Below are 21188 nucleotides of genomic sequence, written 5' to 3' on the forward strand. Positions count from 1 at the left end.
CACGAAAAGTTTTAGCTTATTCATGCAGTTTAATGTAATTGTGTCAGGCTATTCCAACAGTTCTATTATCATTTGATTATATTGTATTTTGATATAAATTACACTATCCGCGATATGGCAGCCTCGCTTCTGTCAGTCTGCCCCAGGGCAGCTGTGGCTACAACCGTAGCTGCCTCCACCAGTGTGTGAATGTGAGAGTGAATGAATAGTGGCATTGGGTGCCTTGAAAAGCGCTATATAAATCCAATCCATTATTATTATTATTATTATCCTGCCTGCTTCCGAAATGCATCACATAAATCATAAAGCTGACTACTGTTCTTATGAAATGGAATTTTAAGAAATTTCATTATTAAATGTAATTTGTGATTTAGCTATTATCTTGTATATGCTTTACGATAGGTGATCCACTGCAGTGGCTACCTGAAGATCCGTCAGTACAGTTTGGACATGTCACCTTTTGAAGGATGCTACCAGAATGTGGGCTTGGTGGCTGTCGGTCACTCTCTGCCTCCCAGTGCCGTGACTGAGATCAAACTGCACAGTAACATGTTCATGTTCAGAGCCAGCTTGGACATGAAGCTCATCTTCCTGGACTCCAGGTACTAATCAAGACTTTGTTCTATTTGTTGTTTTGTTTTCCCTTTAGGTGTTTTTGAGTTTGTTTCTATTTTAATTGTACTGTGTGTTTGGCAAACGTTGTGTGAAGTCTATGCATTTTTCATTAGGAAAGGGAAGCAAGTTATAAAAGAAGCTCCTGGAGCTAAAATTGCCTGTGAAAACCGAAGCACAGAAAAATGAAATATCCCTGAATTAGCTGCTTATTTTAACTCCTGAATTTCTCCCCAGGGTAGCTGAGCTGACAGGTTATGAGCCCCAGGACCTCATTGAGAAAACGCTGTACCATCATGTCCACAGCTGTGACATCTTCCACCTCCGCTGTGCACACCACCTCTGTGAGTTACAAGTGTGTTCATTTATGCTTTTACAACAGGCAGCTTGACCTTCTCTTGTTATGCAGCAACTGCTCAGGCAACCTGCTGCAGCTACCATGTGCAGGCAATCACACGTCTCCCACACGCACGCACACACACAAAAAAGAAAACGTGCAACTTGTTAAACATGTTAATCTCTGCTGTCTGTGTGTTTCTTTTATCTCCTGCAGTGCTGGTAAAAGGCCAAGTCACAACTAAGTACTATCGGTTCCTTGCCAAACACGGCGGCTGGGTCTGGGTCCAAAGTTATGCCACTATCGTCCACAATAGCCGATCCTCAAGGCCTCACTGTATCGTCAGCGTCAACTATGTCCTCACGTAAGTGTAAATAACGATTTCCATCCTAAAATCAGAGGGAAACTTTTGTTTTAACAGATACTTCATAATTGATTTCAAAATAATTTTAAAAGTATGCTTTTTTGAGACAGTTAAATCTATAATCTGTGCTGATGGCTGCAATTATACTGTAGCTGCGCAGTCATTGTAAAACAAGGTTGCAGCACTACTCCGGTCTAAATAATAATGCCCTTTTAATAGAGATGGCACTGTGGGAATAACACTGAATATTTTACTTGTATAATCATATCATGCACTCTTATGATCTGTACTTGAGGCTCACTCTGTGATACAATGGGTCTTTTTCTCCTGGAGAAATCTTTCTCTTTATCCCTCCGTAGTCTCTCTGTACAAATCCACCAAATACAGAGGTTGCAGGACTCAGGCAGCTGTGTGTTATGAGAGAACAAAGCACACTAAGGCCCTTTGAGACAGCAAGACAAACATCAGGGTTCAACCCCATCAAAAACCTCTACTGCCACCATCGATCTGCAGTCTAAGGAAAGCAAAATCGATCAAACGGTGAACTAGGAATCAATAGCTATCTCATAGCTGTAACACATGTTGGATTTTCCTTGTTTGGTTGATCCACATGTCGTTTTTTCCTGTGTGTGTGTGTGTGTAAGTGCATGTGATGGAGAGTTTGCGCAAGTCTGTACGTGCATGTATGCATATGGCTGCACTCCACCTATTGATTTCTTCAATGCAGTAAGGCGAAAACAAAGTAACTACATTAAAATGACAGAGAATTTCCAAGTGAATAATCAAGTCCAACACAGAAGTATCTGAAAGTCCAAGAGGCAAAAGTGGAAAAAAACAAACAACTACTTAAAAAAAAACAGCAATTCAATCGCCTTGGCATGGCAGCGTTTCCGCCCAACAAGAATCCATTAATAAATTATGTTTGGAAGTTGGCTGGTGGCATATTTCAGACGTGAGGTGCTCTGACATTGACCCCTGAGGTGGAATTCGGCTAACACAGCTGAGTTTGCACAAAGGCCCAACATTATTGGCTCAGACATAAGTCAGCCAGGGCACAGATAGGATGCACAACTGGCTACCATAACTATACCTGCAAGAGCAAATAACACTCAGACTGTGCACTGGCTATCCAAACATAGCCTTTCGCCTGCAGTGTTGTACATAAGGAATGGGTCATATTTAGAGTCATATTGAAGAGGCTGGCTGTACAGGGTCAGGGATGGGCCACAAGGTTTAAAATGCCAGACAGCTGCTATTACATACTGTTGATGTGATAAGTTAAGAATAGGCTCATGTTTGCTGAACACTTGACACAGGAGCCTTTTTCACTCCCTCGACGGTGACAATTGCATTGAGTTCAGCCGCAGTACAGTGGGTTAAAATGTCAAAGATGGCACACAAGTTGCATGTTTGAAATCTGCAACATTCAAAAGTAAATTTAAAAAAACTGGGTACATTTAGAGGAAATTGATTGCATAGATAAGACTTATAAGTATAAATATGTTTCTGGTGTGTGTTTACTCTCGGTGCATTCTTTCCACATTCTCGTAATGTTTGTGGTTAAAAAAGAAAAAAGAAAAAAGAATGATTAACGTTTTTTCTGGGTGTTTGTTAATAATCTCAGAAGCTGAGAGCTTATAATCTTAAAGTTCCCTTATATACTGTATTCACTTAAAGTTGTACTTAAATCCTTTTTTATAAAGCCTGACTCAATCTAAGTCTGACCATCTATCTATATTCAACATTAGCCAAGGAGTGTGCTTTAGACTAATTAGTAATTATGCTTCTCGTGCAATGCTAAAATCAAGATGGTCAGAAAGAGAACATGATCATATATGATGAAAATAGCCTAAAGGTTTGGGGAATTCTGGATTAACTACAGAAACATGAGCTAGCTTGAAAAAATGAAAGTAAAACTAGGTCAAAAATGTTCTGTGTGTTTGTGTAGGTCACTGTGAAGAAGCTCCTCAGTAACCTGCAGCTCATAGTGCATAAAATAATTTGAACCCACAGCAAAGTTCAAAGATGCATGCATGTTAAAAGAAAGCTAGCGATCCGAGGTGATCTCTGAGGGTGTACATGCTAACATCAGCATACTCGCAGTAATAGTACTAACATGATGTCAGCACTAAAAAGAAAACCTCATGGTGAGTGGTGATGAATTTGGTTTTGGTGGCGCTTGATGGTGATAAATAAGTAAAAGGATTACTTGGCAGAGTCCTGTGGAGCCCATGAATTTCATAGCAATTCGCTGTTATAGATATGTTATTCTGAGCATGATCTTGCAAGATTATAAAAGCATCACAAAATGGAAGTTTAAGTTAAACTATTTTGTTTATCTCTAACATGCATTTTATGTGTTTTAAAAGGGACACTGAGTATAAAGGAATGCAGCTGTCTTTGGATCAAATGAGCCCCAGCAAACCAGCCTTTCCCTACGCTGACAGTCACAATGAAGAAAGAAAGAGCACCAAGTCACGTCTGACCCAGTCCAAGGCCAAAGCCAGAGTGTCACCCTACCCACAGGTAATTGTTTTTTAGAGCTAAGTCAATTAGGGAAGCTTGCTGTGGATTCAAATCAAAAACTCCCAGAACTGTGATTTTCTTGTTTCTGTCCAGCAATTTTCAGCTTTCAATCCAGAGCGTTCAGAGTCTGACCAAGACAGTCAGTGGGGAGGGAGCCCACTGACAGACTCTGCCTCTCCTCAGCTGTTGGATCCCAGTGAAGCAACGGAGGCTTCTTGTGCCTACAGATTGTATCCAGAATCGGGCTCCCTGTGCTACGGCCTGGGTCTATCAGAAGAGGATCTTGCCCATGCCCAAACGCACCCTCACACCACCACCTGTGATCGTGTTCGATGCCAGAGTGGCCGCTACTTCCTGGGAACCCCCCAGTCGGGAAGAGAGATGTGGTGGGACACCACACGCTCCGTTCTCTCGTTGCCAAAATTCTCAGTGGACAACAGCGAAGGCTACGAAATAACATCCTACCATGGCGCCATTCACGGTGAGGTGTTAGGGTTGAGACCACAACCATCTGTCTCTGAAAATAGTTCTGGCCTAGCTTCTCCTGGTAGCTGTTTTCCAAATGTTATTATGGGACATGCTAAGTTGTTTACACCGTCTCTTGCCAATGTGCCGATTGCTACCATCTGTTCAAAAATTGCCCGCAACTGAAAGCCAAGTTATTTCACATTTCACATCCTCAAACAGCAAAAAAAAACCCACTGTGCTTCAGCCAAGACACCCAGTCAGACCATGATGCTATAATGATATATGCATTTAAGGCAGAATTTTGCCCATTAACCACATGAGCATTTTAACAATGTGATATTCATTTATTCTATTGTTATCAACTCTGACCACTGATTTGCATTTATAGGACGGGGCCACTGGGACGAAGACAGCGTAGTGAGTTCACCTGACGGAGGTGGGTCCACCAGTGATTCAGGTGAGCGTTACCACGGTGACCAATTCCAAGCGAGCCCTCGAGAGCCCAGCAAGATGGAGACCCTGATCCGTGCCACACAGCAAATGATCAAAGAGGAGGAGAGCCGTCTACAGCAACACAAGATGCCACTGGATGTCTCGGGACTCACCAAAACTCACAGTCCCTGTTTCACCTCCTCCCTACCCCATCACTCTCAGCTCACTATGCCCAGCGTGGTATGCCGTGGCCCCGGAGCCCCCAGCATCGACCTCCTTACTGAACGCCTCCATCACCGAGACAGCATTAAAGTTCTTGGCCCCAATGAAAATGATGAAAACACGACGAGTCCTGCTTCTTTGTCTCGTCTCAGCAGCCCCAGCTCTGACGGAATCCCCAGATCAGGCCTCTCCCTCACCAAAGACTACATGCAGACAGATATGTCCCCACACCCTCAACAACCCCAGGGAAGTCCGCTGATCTATCCAGCACAGGAGAGGCAGCCACTGGACAGGCAGGCGGCGTACGCCTTGACTGGGTACTCCCTCGAGCATCTGTATGATCCGGAGAGCTTGCGGAGTTACTCCACCTTGGCCTGTGGAGGAGTGCAGTATGATGTGGCATCTCATGTGAGAGTGCAGGCTGAACAAATACAGGGACATAAAACCACCTCAGTTATCATAACCAATGGAAGCTGACGATATCTGGTGAAGATTGAGCCAGCTGTCTAAAAGAGGACGTTACCATCCGTAGTGAGGTTGTAGGCATGTGCAACCAGGTGCTCCACACAAAAGCTGAGACACTGACAAAAGGATACAAGGAACCTGTGTGGGGCTGACTTGCCCTTGGTGATCCATTCAGCACAACTTGTGTTTGTCAGGCCTTTCTCTTTTCTTTGTCATTAGAGAAGTTTTTTCCCCAAGACTCTAAGAAGCTGTTCAGGAACTGACTTTTTGCATACTGCCTGACAAATGGAGAAAGTTTGCTCCATTACATAATATAACAGAGTTGTCTTAATGGCAGTAAAGTAACTTTCCCTCCCTGCAAAAGCTGGTTAAACATCAATCCAGTGTTTCTATTCCAAACCTCTCATGCACCATTGGCCATGTTTGTTAACCTGACCTGTACATGATTTCCAAAGGCAGTAAGAAAATGTGTTGTTCCATAGCCATTTCACCTGAAAACTCCAGAGCACAGACCATACTGTCTGACACGTGAAGTGCAACATGGAAAAGGCTATTGACTCCCTATTGTAAGATGTCAGTGTTTCCTGGTATTTATTTGTCAGTGAGCTGTTTTTTGTATGTGTCATTATTTTCTGTCCAAGTAGAATATTTCACTGGTGGCATTAAATTAGTTTTGGTGTTTGGATCACACCATTATTACATTATTTTAAAAAAAAAAGAAAAAAGAAGAAGAAGTGAAAAAACAGAAAGAGAAACATGCCTCTGATATGGAAAAGTGCAAAGTATCCAGGTCAACTTGAAACTGGTTTATGGAATATGTGAAATGCCCTCATTTAGTGTGCGAAAAGATGTTTCCAAACTCACTCATTTTTTTTTATCTTCCCATGCTCTCTAAATATAGGCATTGTATATTTACTTGCAGTTTTAGCTATTAATGCTTACATATCAGAGTATGATTTCTTCTGTTTTTACATCACTTAACTTTTACCTGACCTATTAGCATATGTAAAATATGCAGTAAAAGTTTTTTAATTCTGTTCCATGCGTTGTAAAATTAACCGTGGATTAAGGCCACAGGTTGTAGCTGTTTTTTGTTTTTTTGTTTGTTTTTTAGAATTCTATGAAAACTTTTTCTGCAGACTTTTTTCTTAGAATTCTTTTTTTTTTCTCAGAACTCTAGAAAAAGAAAATCTAATATTCTGACAGAATTCCGAGGAAAAAAAATGAAATCCTGGAGAAAAAAAAGTCATATTGTCATTGTTTTCCCCAGTGGCCCTAATCCTCTTCTTTAATTTTTAATTGTTTTGATTTGTTATGAGTTGTATTGAATGCTTCAAACATATCTTAAATAAGTTGAAAGTCTTTAGTTTCTTATTTAATTTATGATGTAAATATCAAACAAGGAACTTTTTGAACTGGAAACGACAAAATTATTTATTGATTGGTTTAAAAAGTCCTTAAATCCGAATACAGTTGTAAACATATATCTTTTGTCGGTGTTTTGTTGTATCTGTCAAATCTGTTTTGAATGAACTCACACACAAACTCAAACATGCAGACACAAACACAATGCTGCTGCCTCAAAAAAAAAATAGATACAGAAATGTACTGATACATAGTAGATCATAATAGATTAATTGCTGTGTATTTTTTATGTGGCTTTCATCTTTGTTTTCTTCTAATATTTTAGAAAAAGAAAATAAGGAAAAAAATATAAAAGAATAAGTGCTGCTATTCTGTCTCCCTTTTCTTGCAATCACTGGAAGAGACCAAAAGTAGTAATGTGAAAATATAAACTTATAAATGCTGAATTTTAGATTTTAAGCTACATTTACTATAATAATCATAATACAAGGGTAGTATATTTTAAAGTAAATTACAACATCTGTATACCCGTTAAGAATCAATGTATATACATGTAGTGCAAAGACTTGGTTCACTGATGTGTTCAGACAACAATGAAGCTCTATTGCACCCTTTGAATACCCGGTATCAGTCTTTGGCTACACTGACAATGTAGTTTTTCCATAAGATTCAATGACTGTAATGGGGGGAAAAAATTGACTGATAATTATTCCAAACAGCTAGCATAAAAAAATCCTGAACACATCATTACAATGGCAAAGTAACTGCAGTTTGGAGCAGTTAAATTTGCACATTTAGCCTCTAACCTTTTCTCAGAGGTAATTCCTCTGTGGTGTATTTTAATGAATGTATGTTGTTTAAATGTAGTTGGAGAGGTTGCCTGCCTGTCTTTCTGTCTGTCTGAGCTGACAAAGGACCTGGACACAGCCTGGGCCTGAATGGAGAACTTCCATCAGTTACCGCTGACGTGACTAACTGATGGTCTGCCAGATATCAGTGGTGCTGTCATTCCAAGAGGCAAAACCGTTATACCGCTTAGCTGCTGACATCATCAAGGCTTATGAACAGTGTGTGTGCGTGTGTGTGTGTGTGTATTTGTGTGAGTGAGCGTGTGTTTAGTGCTGAGATACGGCAATAATCAGAGGCCTTTTTTTCTCCTCCTGAATACTAGGAATTTTGCCTGATGTGCCCCGAAGGCTTTCACATGTAGAGTCGGTTACAAATGTGGCCAAACACTGGGCCTTTTGCCCAGACTTCGCACTCTTGTATACGCCTCCCCAACTACCTCATACTTCCTCATCCAAGATCCTCTCAGTCTATAGAAAGTTAGAGCGCTGTAGACAGACTAAAAGTTAAGATGAAAACGCTAAGGTTGTGTGCAAGTGGAAAAAGAGTTTAAGAAAAAGAAACCAAAAGGGTAACAAGTCGAAACAGTGGAGAGAAGAAAGGTCAAGAAAAATCAATGCCAAAATAAAACGAGGATTTCAGAACTCTGCAAAAGTTTTACACTCAGTCTTTAAGTAAAAGTTCTGTAGAAAGGCTCCAAAACGGCTACGTTTTTAATTACATTGCATTATTTAATTATTGTTGATGAAATTATGCATGAATCAAAGCTACCTGGATTTAACTTTTTTATAATGCATTCGCTTGTACATCTGCAGTTAAGGCAAGCACCACTTTACCACAATTAATTTACATAAGCTTTTCTACAGTGAATTTAACTTCTTGTAATGTTTAATAGATATTTTATTAATGCGCTACAACTTTTAGTTTGCCCAGTCAAGCTTGTCTCTAAAATATCGGAGTGGAGCTAGGAAGTGTTTGGTTAAAAGGGAACTAGTCAAAAATGTACTCGAGTATTTTGTCACTTTGCATCATTGTAGAATGGGAAAGACAAGAAGAGTGGAATTATCACAATTACAGAAGAGCTCATCCTTAAACTCTAACAGAGGAGACATTTTTTAGAAGTGACTCAAGGAGATGCTGGAGAATAGCAGATGTTACTCCTAGAATCAAATCAATCACAAATATAACAAAGGATTGTATGACATCACTACAAAAACAGATGTCTTGCGTTAATCGCTTAGTCACTCTTAACTCATCATAATGAATCGCAGTGCTGCAAAATTAAAGTATTTGCAGTTAATTTAACTATATGCTACTGCTAATAAAACGCACAAGTGAATTAGCTTCGTTTGCACCACAAGGCATTAGCAGTTTGAGAAGATAAAGATGCCACCTATGTCATGTGGTTGCCTCAGTGTGGAGGTAAACCATAGAACCACAGGAGAAAGACCCCAAGGTTTCACAACTGCAGTGAAGGAGAAATGGATCCTAACTTCTCAAACGAACACAGAATACAAGAGTGCAGGTGGCAAGGTTCAGAATATCCACTGACTGTCTACTTGATTGATTTCAGGCCCGGGATTGAGGCATAATTGCATATTCATGCATCAATTAAATTGTTCCTTCACCAGTGCCACCATAATTCATTGTGGCTCTCCGTGAAAAGTCATCCTTATGAAACAGCTTCAGAACAGCACAAAGGAAACTGTTTCAACATGTTTTCTGTTCGTGTGTACTTTACGACCTTTCCAGTTTGAACTGACATCTTCTAATTGTTTAATTCCTGCCCTTCTCTGAAATCAGCTTGGAATTTATAACTTTTACATATCTTGCCTCAAAACACAGCTGCACAGTGTAAGAAATGCAAATGTTGTCCTGTGCACAAAAACGTTTCCCACGGAGTCGAAAAAAAAAAGAAAAAAAAAAAGAAAAACGCCCAATTCACAGATTCCAAATGAGTCATTGAAGGACAAAGTAGCACAGGACCTGGGAAAATCACTCAACCAGGACTTTTAGTGACACCTCCACAGCAGACCGCGTTGCACCAACAAGACATTTAGATGTTCTGATTGGGTGGACCGGGATATTGAGGTCATCTGGTCGATCTGATTGGCTGAGCTAGAAAAGTGGAGAGGTCATTCTGTAAAGAGGAGAGGAAATAAGTTTTTCACTGTGGAGGCACCTGGATTTGAAATGCTGCTTGGAAATCATGCCCAATTAGAGTGTACACAATGTACTTTACATGACGACAGTGCGATCATTACATTCATTTAGATGTAAATGTCATCAAGCTGGATAGTTTAAAAGTTAGACATAAAATGATGAGAGAAAAAAGTCAACAAGTAGTTTAAAAGAATATCCATTCCTAGTTTAAATCTGAAGTTTTGCTTTTAATCGCTTTGTAATCTGTCCTTTTAGTGTGAGCACCTGGATGCTGAATGCACTACAGTGCAATATATAATATTACAACAATATAGCACTCTGTCATAAATGAGTCTAAAAATTCATGAATTAGTTTTTCCCTCTATAATTGCTTTATAAAGTATTTTACATTTTTCCTTAATAATGTCGCTAAAAACTAAGTGACAAATTAATCTGGAGACCAGTACAATAGTTAACCGTGTACTGTCAATTAGTTACAGTGTTATGTAAAAGAACTGGACCATGTGACACTGCAATATGAACAATTCGTTTATGCCTATATTGTTAGAAAACTTTAAGAACATTTAAACACAAAAAGAGGAATGTGAAAGTCATAAAAACCAAAACAAAAAAATTCACTCTTAATTTAAAACCCACTAATCTCTCGGCAATGAGGCTATTAAAAAGACTACAAGTACAATATCTTGAGCCTCCACACACACACACACACACACACACAGCACCGAGGCTCAGACAGTGTGAATCTAATGCCCTTCAATCCTGTGAATCCCTTTGTTCCCGATTTCATGCTTGATTTGCCCACAGCTTGAGTCTGGCTGGTATCAGCGCTCTTCTCACTGCTTTCACTCCTGCCAAATCCACAGAGCCACACCGGATCCATGTCTCCTCTCTCCCTCTCTGCTTTCGTCTGCCATTGTTCGTTCCGGCATCTCTGCAAAATGCTCAGCACATGCCAAGATGTTGTGTTTGTTTATTTGCATCCCGGTCCCTCTTGTAAACACCTTACCAATCTGCCAAGATCAAATCAGAGCTATTTCTGATGGTAACAAATCATTTCACGTGATTTAAACCGTTGTTTATCCACTAGACATATATCTTTATTAAATGATCTCCTGCAGAGGTGCAAGGACAATACACCCCCCCTGCTGCATCACAGTGCATGCACGATACAAATCGTTCACAGATCTTAAGATTGATTCAACACCTCTCACAAGAGGCCTTTCAGCTATTCTGTTTTGAAGTCTTCTGCTTCTAAAGCAGCACATCAGCTCGGCTCTTCTCCTACGATTCCTCCAGCACTCGTATTGAGCAGATATTGTGACAGCTGCGCGAGGGGGACAAGAGGGAGAGAGCAGAAGACGGACAAGGAGAAAGAAGGGGAAAGGAAAGAGCGAGGAGAGAGTCTCTAGAGAGAGGGTGCCAGTGCTCCACAGCTCCAAGTCACTGCTTGCATGCCAATGAGGAGATTCCCCTGCAGCAGCAGCAGTGGCGGCGGCAGTAGTAGTAGTGCAAAGCAGCAGGAAGGGCCGCTGCTGACACCGTACCGCTATAGTCCTTGATAGTCACATTACACACTCCACACAAAGGAACTGAACACCAGATGGACTTTTGGAGCAAAATACCAAAATGAATGAATACCAAATCAAAGTTAGAGTAATGATGACGATATCGTGATATTATTATTGCAACTTTTGGTCCATTTTCAGTTTGAAAAACATACGTTTATGTCAAACCTTTAAAATGTTACCATTTTGGGGATATTCCTATGTTTTGTAATGCATATCGTACAAAAGCAAAAGGACTGTTTTTGTTTGTTTGTTTTTCATTTTTTGTGAAAAAGGTCAGAGTCGTGTGCTCTTAATAAAAATGCAACAGACCTCAGCTACATTGTGCTCTGCTCTACTTTATCGGATTCTGCTGGTAAAGAAATTGGTTACTCCTGCCTCCTCCCAGTTGGGTTTATCTTTTTATCTTAAACTATAAGCAACAGAGACCAAAACCTGCTGTTCTGTGGCGACTGGTGGATTAGTGGACAGGTTCACAATTTGTTTCTCTTGAATTCACAGCCATCCTTTTGTCAGAAAAGATTAAGCATTTGTGTCTGGACTGGAAATAGCACACTGTGATATAACATTGCTTAGGTTTGGCCATTTAACTGCAAGAACGAGAGTAATAAAAACTGCAAGATCCCCCTCGGAGCCGGTTGACTAAAGGTATATTTTTTTTTGGTTGAAGCAAATTTAAGAGCGTTTTTATTCAGATCTGTTCGTCACTCTTTATCATTTTTCGCCAGCAGATGAGAACACGAGTTACATCCGTAATCCTGGTGCTAACAGCAGCAGCATGAGTAAGAGCACTGGCCCCCCCCTCCCAAAAGAAGAATTAATAACTAATTATGTCAGGTCACTCGTCCAGATGGTCCTATCAGATGGGCCCACTGTCTGAACCTCACCTCCAACAAGCACCTCTGACCCTGAGGACTGCATCACCCCTAGCAACATGGAGTCTGAGGCCTAAGCGGATGGAAAGATGGAATCAGGGGGTACATGAGCGTTTGGGGTACACATAAAGAGGCTTTGGGATGGGGGGGGGGGGGGGGGGCACAAGTTGGGCGTGTCTGATCAGTGTTGGATGGCTGCCTTTAAAGCTCAATGAATACAAGGCTCCCTGCCGGGGCCCTGATCTCCACGGTCATGATTCTGTTATTACACGCCATGTTCCTGTGATGGGCAGATGGCTCAGAGCACTGGCACATGCATTCACACGCATTCAACACACGCCGAGCCTGTCGCATCAATGGACACAACCTGATACTCCCCTTTCTTGTCTCATTAGGAGGCTATAGAAACATAAGAACATAATAGGGGGGAATTAAGTGCCTGTGCGGATGTCAAAGGGGGATGTGGCAGAAGATTGGGACGATGGCTAACAAGCGCATGGTGCGCTCGTTCAGCTTTGTGGGGTGATTAGTGCCTTCGACAGGCCTGACAGGTAAAAGACAAGCCCACTGAAGAGAGGGCAGCTTTTAAACAGACACTTAAACAGCTAGGAAAAATGACAGCAGTGAGGAACATGCATCAAAGTTTCCAGTCTGACACAATAAATTTGGGCGTGCATGTCATGTTGAATAAAGATAAGTTTAATTTACAAATGTAGGATGTGGAACACGGCGTGTTATTTTGTGACAGTGTTACAACTGTCCTTCATATGGTGATCAGAAATATTTCAAATTAAAATCTGTGCTTAAGGTTACCAGTAACGAAAGAAAGATGACGACAGCTACGTTTAAAAAGGCAGTGACACAACAGTTTTGCATTTTTTCTTAATTCTTTCTCTTCATTGTCTTTGCATGCACTTTTTCATTTAAAAGATTTTGCGTCCCATTATGTCCTCTAAAAGCTCCTTTGCAATTTGTCACACAAAAGCCTCCTAAACTCTTAAGCAAACAGGAACTTTACCAAAGCTCCCCTCAGTGCAAGACTCTGACCAGATCTCCGTCTCGTATTTGAGCAAGAGACACGCGACAAAAGCAGCTAAGAAGAAATCAAACAAAGACACCTTAAATAGGATTTAAGGTGTTTAACCACATCTCTTTCACTCTGCCACTTTCTTTTCTGTCCTTTGGTACAAAATTGGTGGATAAAGAAGCGTGACAAAAGCGGCGCGCCTCACACAGCATCAGTGTGCAGCAGAGCACTCTGCTGATATCATCGTGGCTCAAGCTTTTAACAAGCACTCTGCAAATCAAAGAAATTATAAATGGGAGTGACAAGATTGGTGGCTATCATTCACTCAATTATATCAAATGGCCTGACACATGTTGATAAACACAGATAATTACTTGTGAAAAGGTTCGTCATTAACATTACATCATTACTTTCTGGCATTCTGGTGTTAAGTGTCTAACAAGATTAGCCTGCCAGGCACGTTTCTCCTCTCAGCTGAGTAGACAATGAACAACTTTACCAGCTGGCTGCTTTTTTTAATGTCTGTTATTTATGAACTCTCAAATTTGGCTTCATATTTAGGAATAGGAGGAGAAATTAAATGATTGCTGTCCAAACAAAATCATGTATATTTTAAGGGGTTTTTTTTCCCGTTTTCTTCTTGTGCACAAGAAAAAGATGAAAGTAATTTTGCTTTATGGGTTGTAAAAATGTATGTACTTTGCTTGCCTTTTTATTAGGTATAAATACCTAAAACCATTGAAAACTAATGCAGCACATAGATAATAAATCAGACCTGAATGATGGTTATGAGGCTTATTTTTTTGTTCAAACTGTTTTATGGAGGTCGCAGTTTGTGATGTTGCTGAACTATTCTCATTGTTTTGTTCATCAGATTTTTGTCAGCGAGGGTAACTTAAATAACACAAATGCTTCTTTGTCTGATGCTATGTATATAGAATTTCAACAGCCCCACAAAACCACATCCTCCAAAGTAATCACAGTTGAATCCTCACCTCTGTAACACTGCAATCTTTATAAAGGTACAATTAATTACAGCCAGGATTGTAGCTGCATCACTTTAAACTGGTTGCACTTAATTAACTTGCAACTATTTTGGAAGCTTTCTGAGTTGGAGGAAAATTTAAAGTCACAAAGCTTTGATTCTTTTCTCCTTTTTTTTTGTCTTAATTAAAAAAAAAATATCGTGATGGAAGAAAAAATTATATACTGTGAAAATAAGAGTCATGACACATATGGAAAAAATAGCCTTGAATATAGTTTTGTTCTTTTTAGATTGCCCTCTCTTAGAAGCCTAGCAAATGGTCATGAATGCCATGAGGTGAATTGTGTGAACTATTTTGCAACATTTGCTGACAGCTTTCCTCCGCTATATTCAGAAGAAATACTTTCTCCAGTTTTCTCACGCAAAACCGTTCCCATAAAATCCATACTTTTTTTTATTAAAGTGGCAAAGAGAAAACAAAAAACAAAAAACAAAAACAATTAAGCGATAAGATTGCAGAGGTTGTGTAGTGCCTATTTTTCACAGCTATTATTATTCTCCCATTTCCCACATATGTTGCTGTAATGAACCCAGAAGCCCTGTCACTATGTTACAGCAGGAATCTGATGATGGCCTCTTCTAAGCAGCTATCACACACCATCTGGTAGTACTATTCTTCAGCTGTTTGAAGAATCAAGAAAATCAACCCATCATCTACCCCCACGCTACCCCCTGCACTCATCCACACAAATACACACCCGTGTGTACACTTGCGACATGCACCTGCACATATACACACGCATGCATAATTTCATCCACACACACTTCACTTTGAACGCACACTTTTCTCCTGACCGCCAGCGGGAGTGTGATGTCATTACAGCTCTCTAAGGCCTCTTACTAGCCAGTGCTCTATAATCACTCTGGTTATATATTAGTACAATGCATTGATTACCCCATAATCCAATCACTCGCCTGTTATTGATCTTTTATAGAGCACCCCCCAGACAATAAAGCTGAAGCCACAGACTGTGGGTCAATAGGCACACAGGGAGAAGAGTCTCCTTGCAGCTAATTGGCTTATGAAATAATACAAACATTTTGCTTTCCCTACACCAGCAGAAATCAATGCAGAGCAGAGCTGGTGCATTCAGATTCTTTTCTTTTCTTTTTCTTTTTACCAGGAATTGATGTCTCGGTTACACATTTCAGGCTTCGTGCACTTTAATCTTTTATTTTTAACTTTCATTTTTTTCTTTTGCCACTATTTTTCTATTTTACTGTCCTCCACTTTCTCTAAACCTAATGCTTCCTTTTTATTTCCCTGTAATTTGTCCTGCCAGTCCATCTTTCTTCCACTTGGTCTTCTCTCCTCTTTACCCCTACTCCCTCTATGTCCAGCCTTCAACTGATGTTGGATTGCCAGATAAGTTTCTTCTTACAGCAAGACCACATCTGACACCCAGCTGTGTGGTTCATGGGCTGCAGGAGCAGCTGCTGGTCATAAATCACCCGAGCTGGAGGAGCTTTGGCACTCCTTCTGTCAGCCGTGAAACAAAGACATAGAGGTAGCGGGGGGTCAGAGGTATCCAACCTGGGCAACAGCAAGAGACCCAACGCCACCTCTGTAGTGCTGCACAGAACAGTTCTAAATTATCAAACCACACTGTAAGACTGGGTGAAGTCATTTAGGAATATATGCAGTCAGGGTGCAAGAGGATATAAATGCAAAGTCAAAAAGTATGCTGTAATATGGTATGCAAGCAATTATGGTTAAAGAGGCAGTGCAGCCTGCGAGCTGTGAGGTCAGACAACAGACAACCCCTTGCTGAGTTACTGTAGCAGAAGAAATGCAAATAAATTCGATCAGAAAGTGAAGTTCTTTAAGGAAAGACCTGGCAAGCATAAACACAGTAAAAAGCAATAATATAATATTTTGCTCTAAATTAGGAATAAAGCACTGATTGTGCGCAAAAATTAAGTTTAGTGAGCAATTTCATAAAAAAAATATCTAACATGGATATATGCCTTTTTTAAGTAATTAAAAAAAGTGTTTTTATACACTAATTTGCACCATTTCTGTAAAATATACAATAAAATGTATTTATCTATAATAACAAAAAACACCAAAACCAGGCAACAGGTAATATGCAATATAATGCATCAAGATGCTCGGGCATTCTGTCATACTTTCAAACTCTCAAATTCAATCAATACCATCCCTGCTGAGAGCCATTATTTGGTTTCCTGCCATGTTTTTGGTTTGACTGGATCTACAAAGGGGTCTCGAACCTGCAGCTTGTTCCCCATCTCCAGTGGCTTCCTGTGGCTTTGACATAAAAACTACATGAATATCATCACGAAACTGAACAATGTTTATATGTTTAAAAATTACATTTTTGTTTATAACGTCTATGATTCATTGGATCCAACCAATTCAAAAGCACACCAAAAGTTTTATAAAAGGAAAGAGTTTCAGCACCAGAATTACTCAGTTGGTAGGGCCTTTGAGATGACTATGCATGCACATGTAAGCAGAATTGGTCTGCATGTAGTTCAGACAATGAGTTTGTGCTACCTGAGTTTACAGAGGTCTATTTTTTTTAGGTTTTCCTGTTACTTTAATAAATATTTTAAGCCTGTATTTAAATGTAAATTAAGCCCCTATTATTGGAAAAAAAAAAAAAAAAAAAAAAACCTGTCTAAAAAATGTCAGTACTGGTAATTTTGCTGTCGTGTGAAGCCAAAACTTTGTTGGGTGCCAAAAATGTTTATATGCAGGAAAAACCCTGCACATGGGAATAGATAATAGATATTTAATTCCTTGTTTTATCATTAAAAATAGCAACAACAAAAAAAGATTTTGCTTCTATAAACTTATAAATGCAACAGAAACCTGGTATTATTGTAATAAACATGTAAAGTTAAATTGCCAAATAGTCATAAGCAGCTCACAGTGAAGGAAACTAGGTTAAAAGATTTCAATATTTTGGCTCATGGTAGGCTCATTTATATTTAACAGGCCGTGTTACCTTAACTGTTAGACTTAAATATGTTGTGCAGCTCCAGTACATAGAGACTTTTTTAAAACCTCAAAAATGGGTGTTTTGATGGAGCGTGGCCCCCAGCCCCGCTCGATAAGAGTCAGACTGTAATGAGTAACAGTTCTGTCTGCTCTTGTTTGGTGAATTAACATGCTTAGACGTGCATGTCTGTTCACATGTATGATAAAATATTTTAATTATTAAACCCCTGGTTGGGAAACGAATGCATGAGCTTATTATCATGGGTGAATATCTTATCCAGATATTAAGGGAAATTGCTAAATTAACACAAGAAGTTTTGAGTTGGGGTGGGGAGGAGGGACTGCATTTACTTTGTTTTTTTAAGCAGACATGCACACTGCAGTGGGCAGTGCATGCCCTAGCTTAACCTTTTAGCCACGGTCCCTTAATAATGTTGTTCAAAACTGAGAACGAAAAATATTTGGAAACAGAATGAACACTTATTTTGTCTGTATGTATTCTGTAGTCAGCAGAATTATGCTAGGTTTTTTTTAACCTCTTACAGTTGCTTCTCAATCAGAATATGAAAATGTCTTGTGACTTGTTTGAACCCAATGAGCAATAACCTCTGAAAAAAAATGCAAATGACAAATGTAACACATGCATCTGTGTAAGAAAATAAATCTGTTTTCAGATCCAATCCCTGCACAGTACACTAAACTGTTGAAGTGTGGAGATTGTGCAGATTGCACAGAACTGTAATTCAAGACCCCCTTCAAAGTCACCTCTCAGTGTTTATACTTCAGCCCACACAAGGCTGCATACTTTTGCAGATTTCTGTATAATAAATTGGGTGTTATTTTACAAGACACCAAATCTCCTACAAGATAAAGAAAGAAAAAAAAAAACGAGAACAACAAGCATGACGGCTTGGAGAGAGGATTGGCCATAGACACGAGACACTAGGGAGAGGAGTGGGAGGAGAGTTGTGTTTTCTTTTTAGATCTATATGTGTCTAAAATCATGTTCTTTATGTTGCTGCTCACAAACATGACATACGACACAAACACCACAAAGACAAAGCCTCTAAGAAAAACACGGAAAGTGTCAGTTTCCAGCTTTTTCATCTCCTTGAGCAGAAATATAATTGCCAATGAGGAAATAGCAGTAGGTAGGATGTCAGCGGCGAGGAAAGGGCACAGGGAAAAGAGAGCAGATTATAAAAAGGTATAGAGGGGAAAGGATGACAAAAGGGAGAAGGAAAGGAGAGGACTTCTTTGCCCTTTGGTGTGCAGCAAAGGCAGATCGATAACACCGTAATGAGCGTGGTATTAGCTGGGGTGCAGAGGGACTGAAGCAGAATGGAGGGAAGGTGGAGGGGGAAGGGGGAAGCCAGGATCTGATTCCCAACAGCAAACAACACCAGTGCTGTAGACACCAGAACCAACACCTGAGAACACCTATTAAAGCCAGATGACCCTCTGCTCAGCTAATGATGAATCCACCCTCGTACAAAGTCCTCACACACACATACCCACGCTCACATGTACACACTCACATGGGTTTAGTACCCGTCACAGAGTTGTTCCGACTCTGCCAAGCTGCTACTAAAGCCAAACACATCACCCAAAGAGGGCTAACAGAGAAAAACCAAGCCTAATCCTTACTAAGAAAAGGACTACACTCAACATCACCTCTCCTTTTTGGTACAGATTACCCAACAATGGCTTCTGCCACTCTCTTAAATCCACTACACATTGGCAATTTGTATTAGAAAGCAGGGAGACACAGGGATTGTCTTTGGTTGGTTGAAAAAGAGAGAGGAGGACCAGCAGAGAGAAGTGGGGGATAACCATCAGGTATACTCAAAGCCAATCTGTTGCCTCATCAATAGGCTCCTTATGCTACGAGTGCCATGTGCAGGGCACACAGCTCTGCTAGCCCCCAGATTCGGCTGTCCGACTAGCCATCGAGGCAGGCAGAAGCCATGGGATGCAGATAGATGGCCACGGCTGGGTCCTCTCAATGGAAGGATCAAAGCGGGAATCAAAGAATGGGCCCCCTTCTTTGTGCTCGTGTGGATCCCAAAACAAACGCATCCTCCTTTCTGTTGGAAGCTGCATAGAACAGACTGTCTGCAGGAACAGATGGTAACAGAGGACTACTACTGGGAGACACCTCTGCAAGTGCTTAATTCAACACATCTCTATGTCTCATTTATAGACAACAATCATGTGAAATCACTTCTAATCCAACATATACTAGACCATAATAATACACTATATGGTATCTAGTTATCCAGCAATTAATTTATCAACAAATTGTTTTAAAAAAAAGCCTAATATAACTTATTTTGCCACAAATTAGTTTTTTGTCCAAAACCATGGAATACGATGCAGTGAGTGATCTTGCATACACAGTATCTGCAAATTCATGATTGAAAACAGCTTTCAGCAAAGCCTATATACACATACACACCTCCACATTTTATTTATAGGCACCTTTTAAGGCACTGAAAAAATCAAAATCAGTCTGACTAGACTAGAGAACTAAATTTGTATTGATCACCAAGTGAAAACAGTCTAACAAATCCACTTATCTTGTTTGAGGAAATAAAACTAATTTTTAAACTTTAATATCATTAGTAGGGAGGAAACTGAGATAGTGTCACACACAGCGTGACACTGTGTGCTACAGTGAGATAGTCCTCACTGTAACAAAAAGTAAAATCCTACTGCCAGACTCAAAATTTTGAATGTCAGTTTACTTATAAAACAGAACTTTCTTTATATTCAAAAGAAGTTTGGGTTTTAAATAGCCTAGGTTACTAAACAGCCTTCACTGGAACTTCTGCCAGCACCATAAAAGATTCCAGTGGCTGACATTGTGCTGGTGTGAAGGAAGAACTCAGATAGGTATATCATCAGATGTATAACCCTTTTTTAATATAATCCAACTGTCTGAACAATCTGTCACTGAAAGCACTTGGGCTGTTACACTCATTCTAAAAAAGAAAATTGCCTTGCTAGAATTTAGATGTTTTTGTTTAGTGTAAAACAATCAAAATTGTCAATTTTGTTTTATTATTATTATTTCCTCTTGTCGTGAAGAGTCACAGTCTCATTCACAGCCAGTGAGTAGAGAGATTTTCTCAAGCCCATCAGAAGCAGGGCTTCCAGTAGATATAACCCATGCTATGGTAATCACATGCTAATCACAGTTAACACCAGCACAGGGTCCTATACTCTAGATTAATGCATCCGTGGCATATTCACGTTTCCATTAGCATAAATCAGGTTCACCCTGCCTTTGTAATTAGTGTTTTCATGTGAATGATAATAGGATATGGTGATTAGGTCAGGGTACTAGAATGGAAATGACTTGTCAGCTAAGTCGGCCTCAAACAGTTCCGCACATGATGGCCTATCAATATGTGCTTCCTCAAGAAGCAATTAATGATCTAGAAAGATAATTGAAGTTTGACAGTAAGATGTGGAAAGCAAAAGGAGACCATTAATCAAATTTCGGCAATAGTTGTCATCGCAGAGTTTTGATTGACACTTTTTTCTGATACCTTGCATTAAAGGACAACTTCAGTCCTACAAACCGGATCCCTTCAGAAAATGTTTTCCAGGCTGCAGGACACCTTTTAGGATCAAAACATGGGAATGGTTTGTGGACCCCCATTCTTCTCCCCAATTATGTGCATGAAAATTCAAAAGGCCTGACCTACTAAAGCATAAGTACAAACTACAACCAGTTTCACCTCTGTTCCTCTGCAATCAACATGCAGTAAAAACCTTTTTTGTACAGCCTGGAATCACCATTTCATCTTTTTCATAGGAAGCAGTGTGGGCGGGGTGGGGGGGGGGGGGGGGTGTATGTATGAGCAAATACATGCGCTTGGGAACATGCGGACTCAAGATAAGAT

General features: G+C 40.1%; 1 protein-coding gene across 1 annotated transcript in view; it reads left to right on the top strand.

Annotated features, from left to right (window-relative positions):
* Nucleotides 1-5438, top strand: part of LOC146617239 (single-minded homolog 1-like) — an 8377-nt gene extending 2939 nt beyond the window's left edge. The window contains exons 6-11 of the mRNA XM_085372330.1: nt 403-602; nt 850-956; nt 1166-1313; nt 3683-3839; nt 3933-4320; nt 4696-5438. Coding sequence (XP_085228456.1) covers nt 403-602; nt 850-956; nt 1166-1313; nt 3683-3839; nt 3933-4320; nt 4696-5438 — 1743 coding nt within the window. The remainder of the gene's footprint in view (nt 1-402; nt 603-849; nt 957-1165; nt 1314-3682; nt 3840-3932; nt 4321-4695) is intronic.
* The last annotated feature ends 15750 nt before the right edge of the window (nt 5439-21188 follow it).

The sequence above is a fragment of the Diplotaxodon limnothrissa genome, linkage group LG15 (genome assembly GCF_057381915.1).
Source record: "Diplotaxodon limnothrissa isolate DT_005_m linkage group LG15, D_limnothrissa_male_GT1.1, whole genome shotgun sequence".
In the NCBI taxonomy this organism is placed as follows: Eukaryota; Metazoa; Chordata; class Actinopteri; order Cichliformes; family Cichlidae; genus Diplotaxodon; species Diplotaxodon limnothrissa.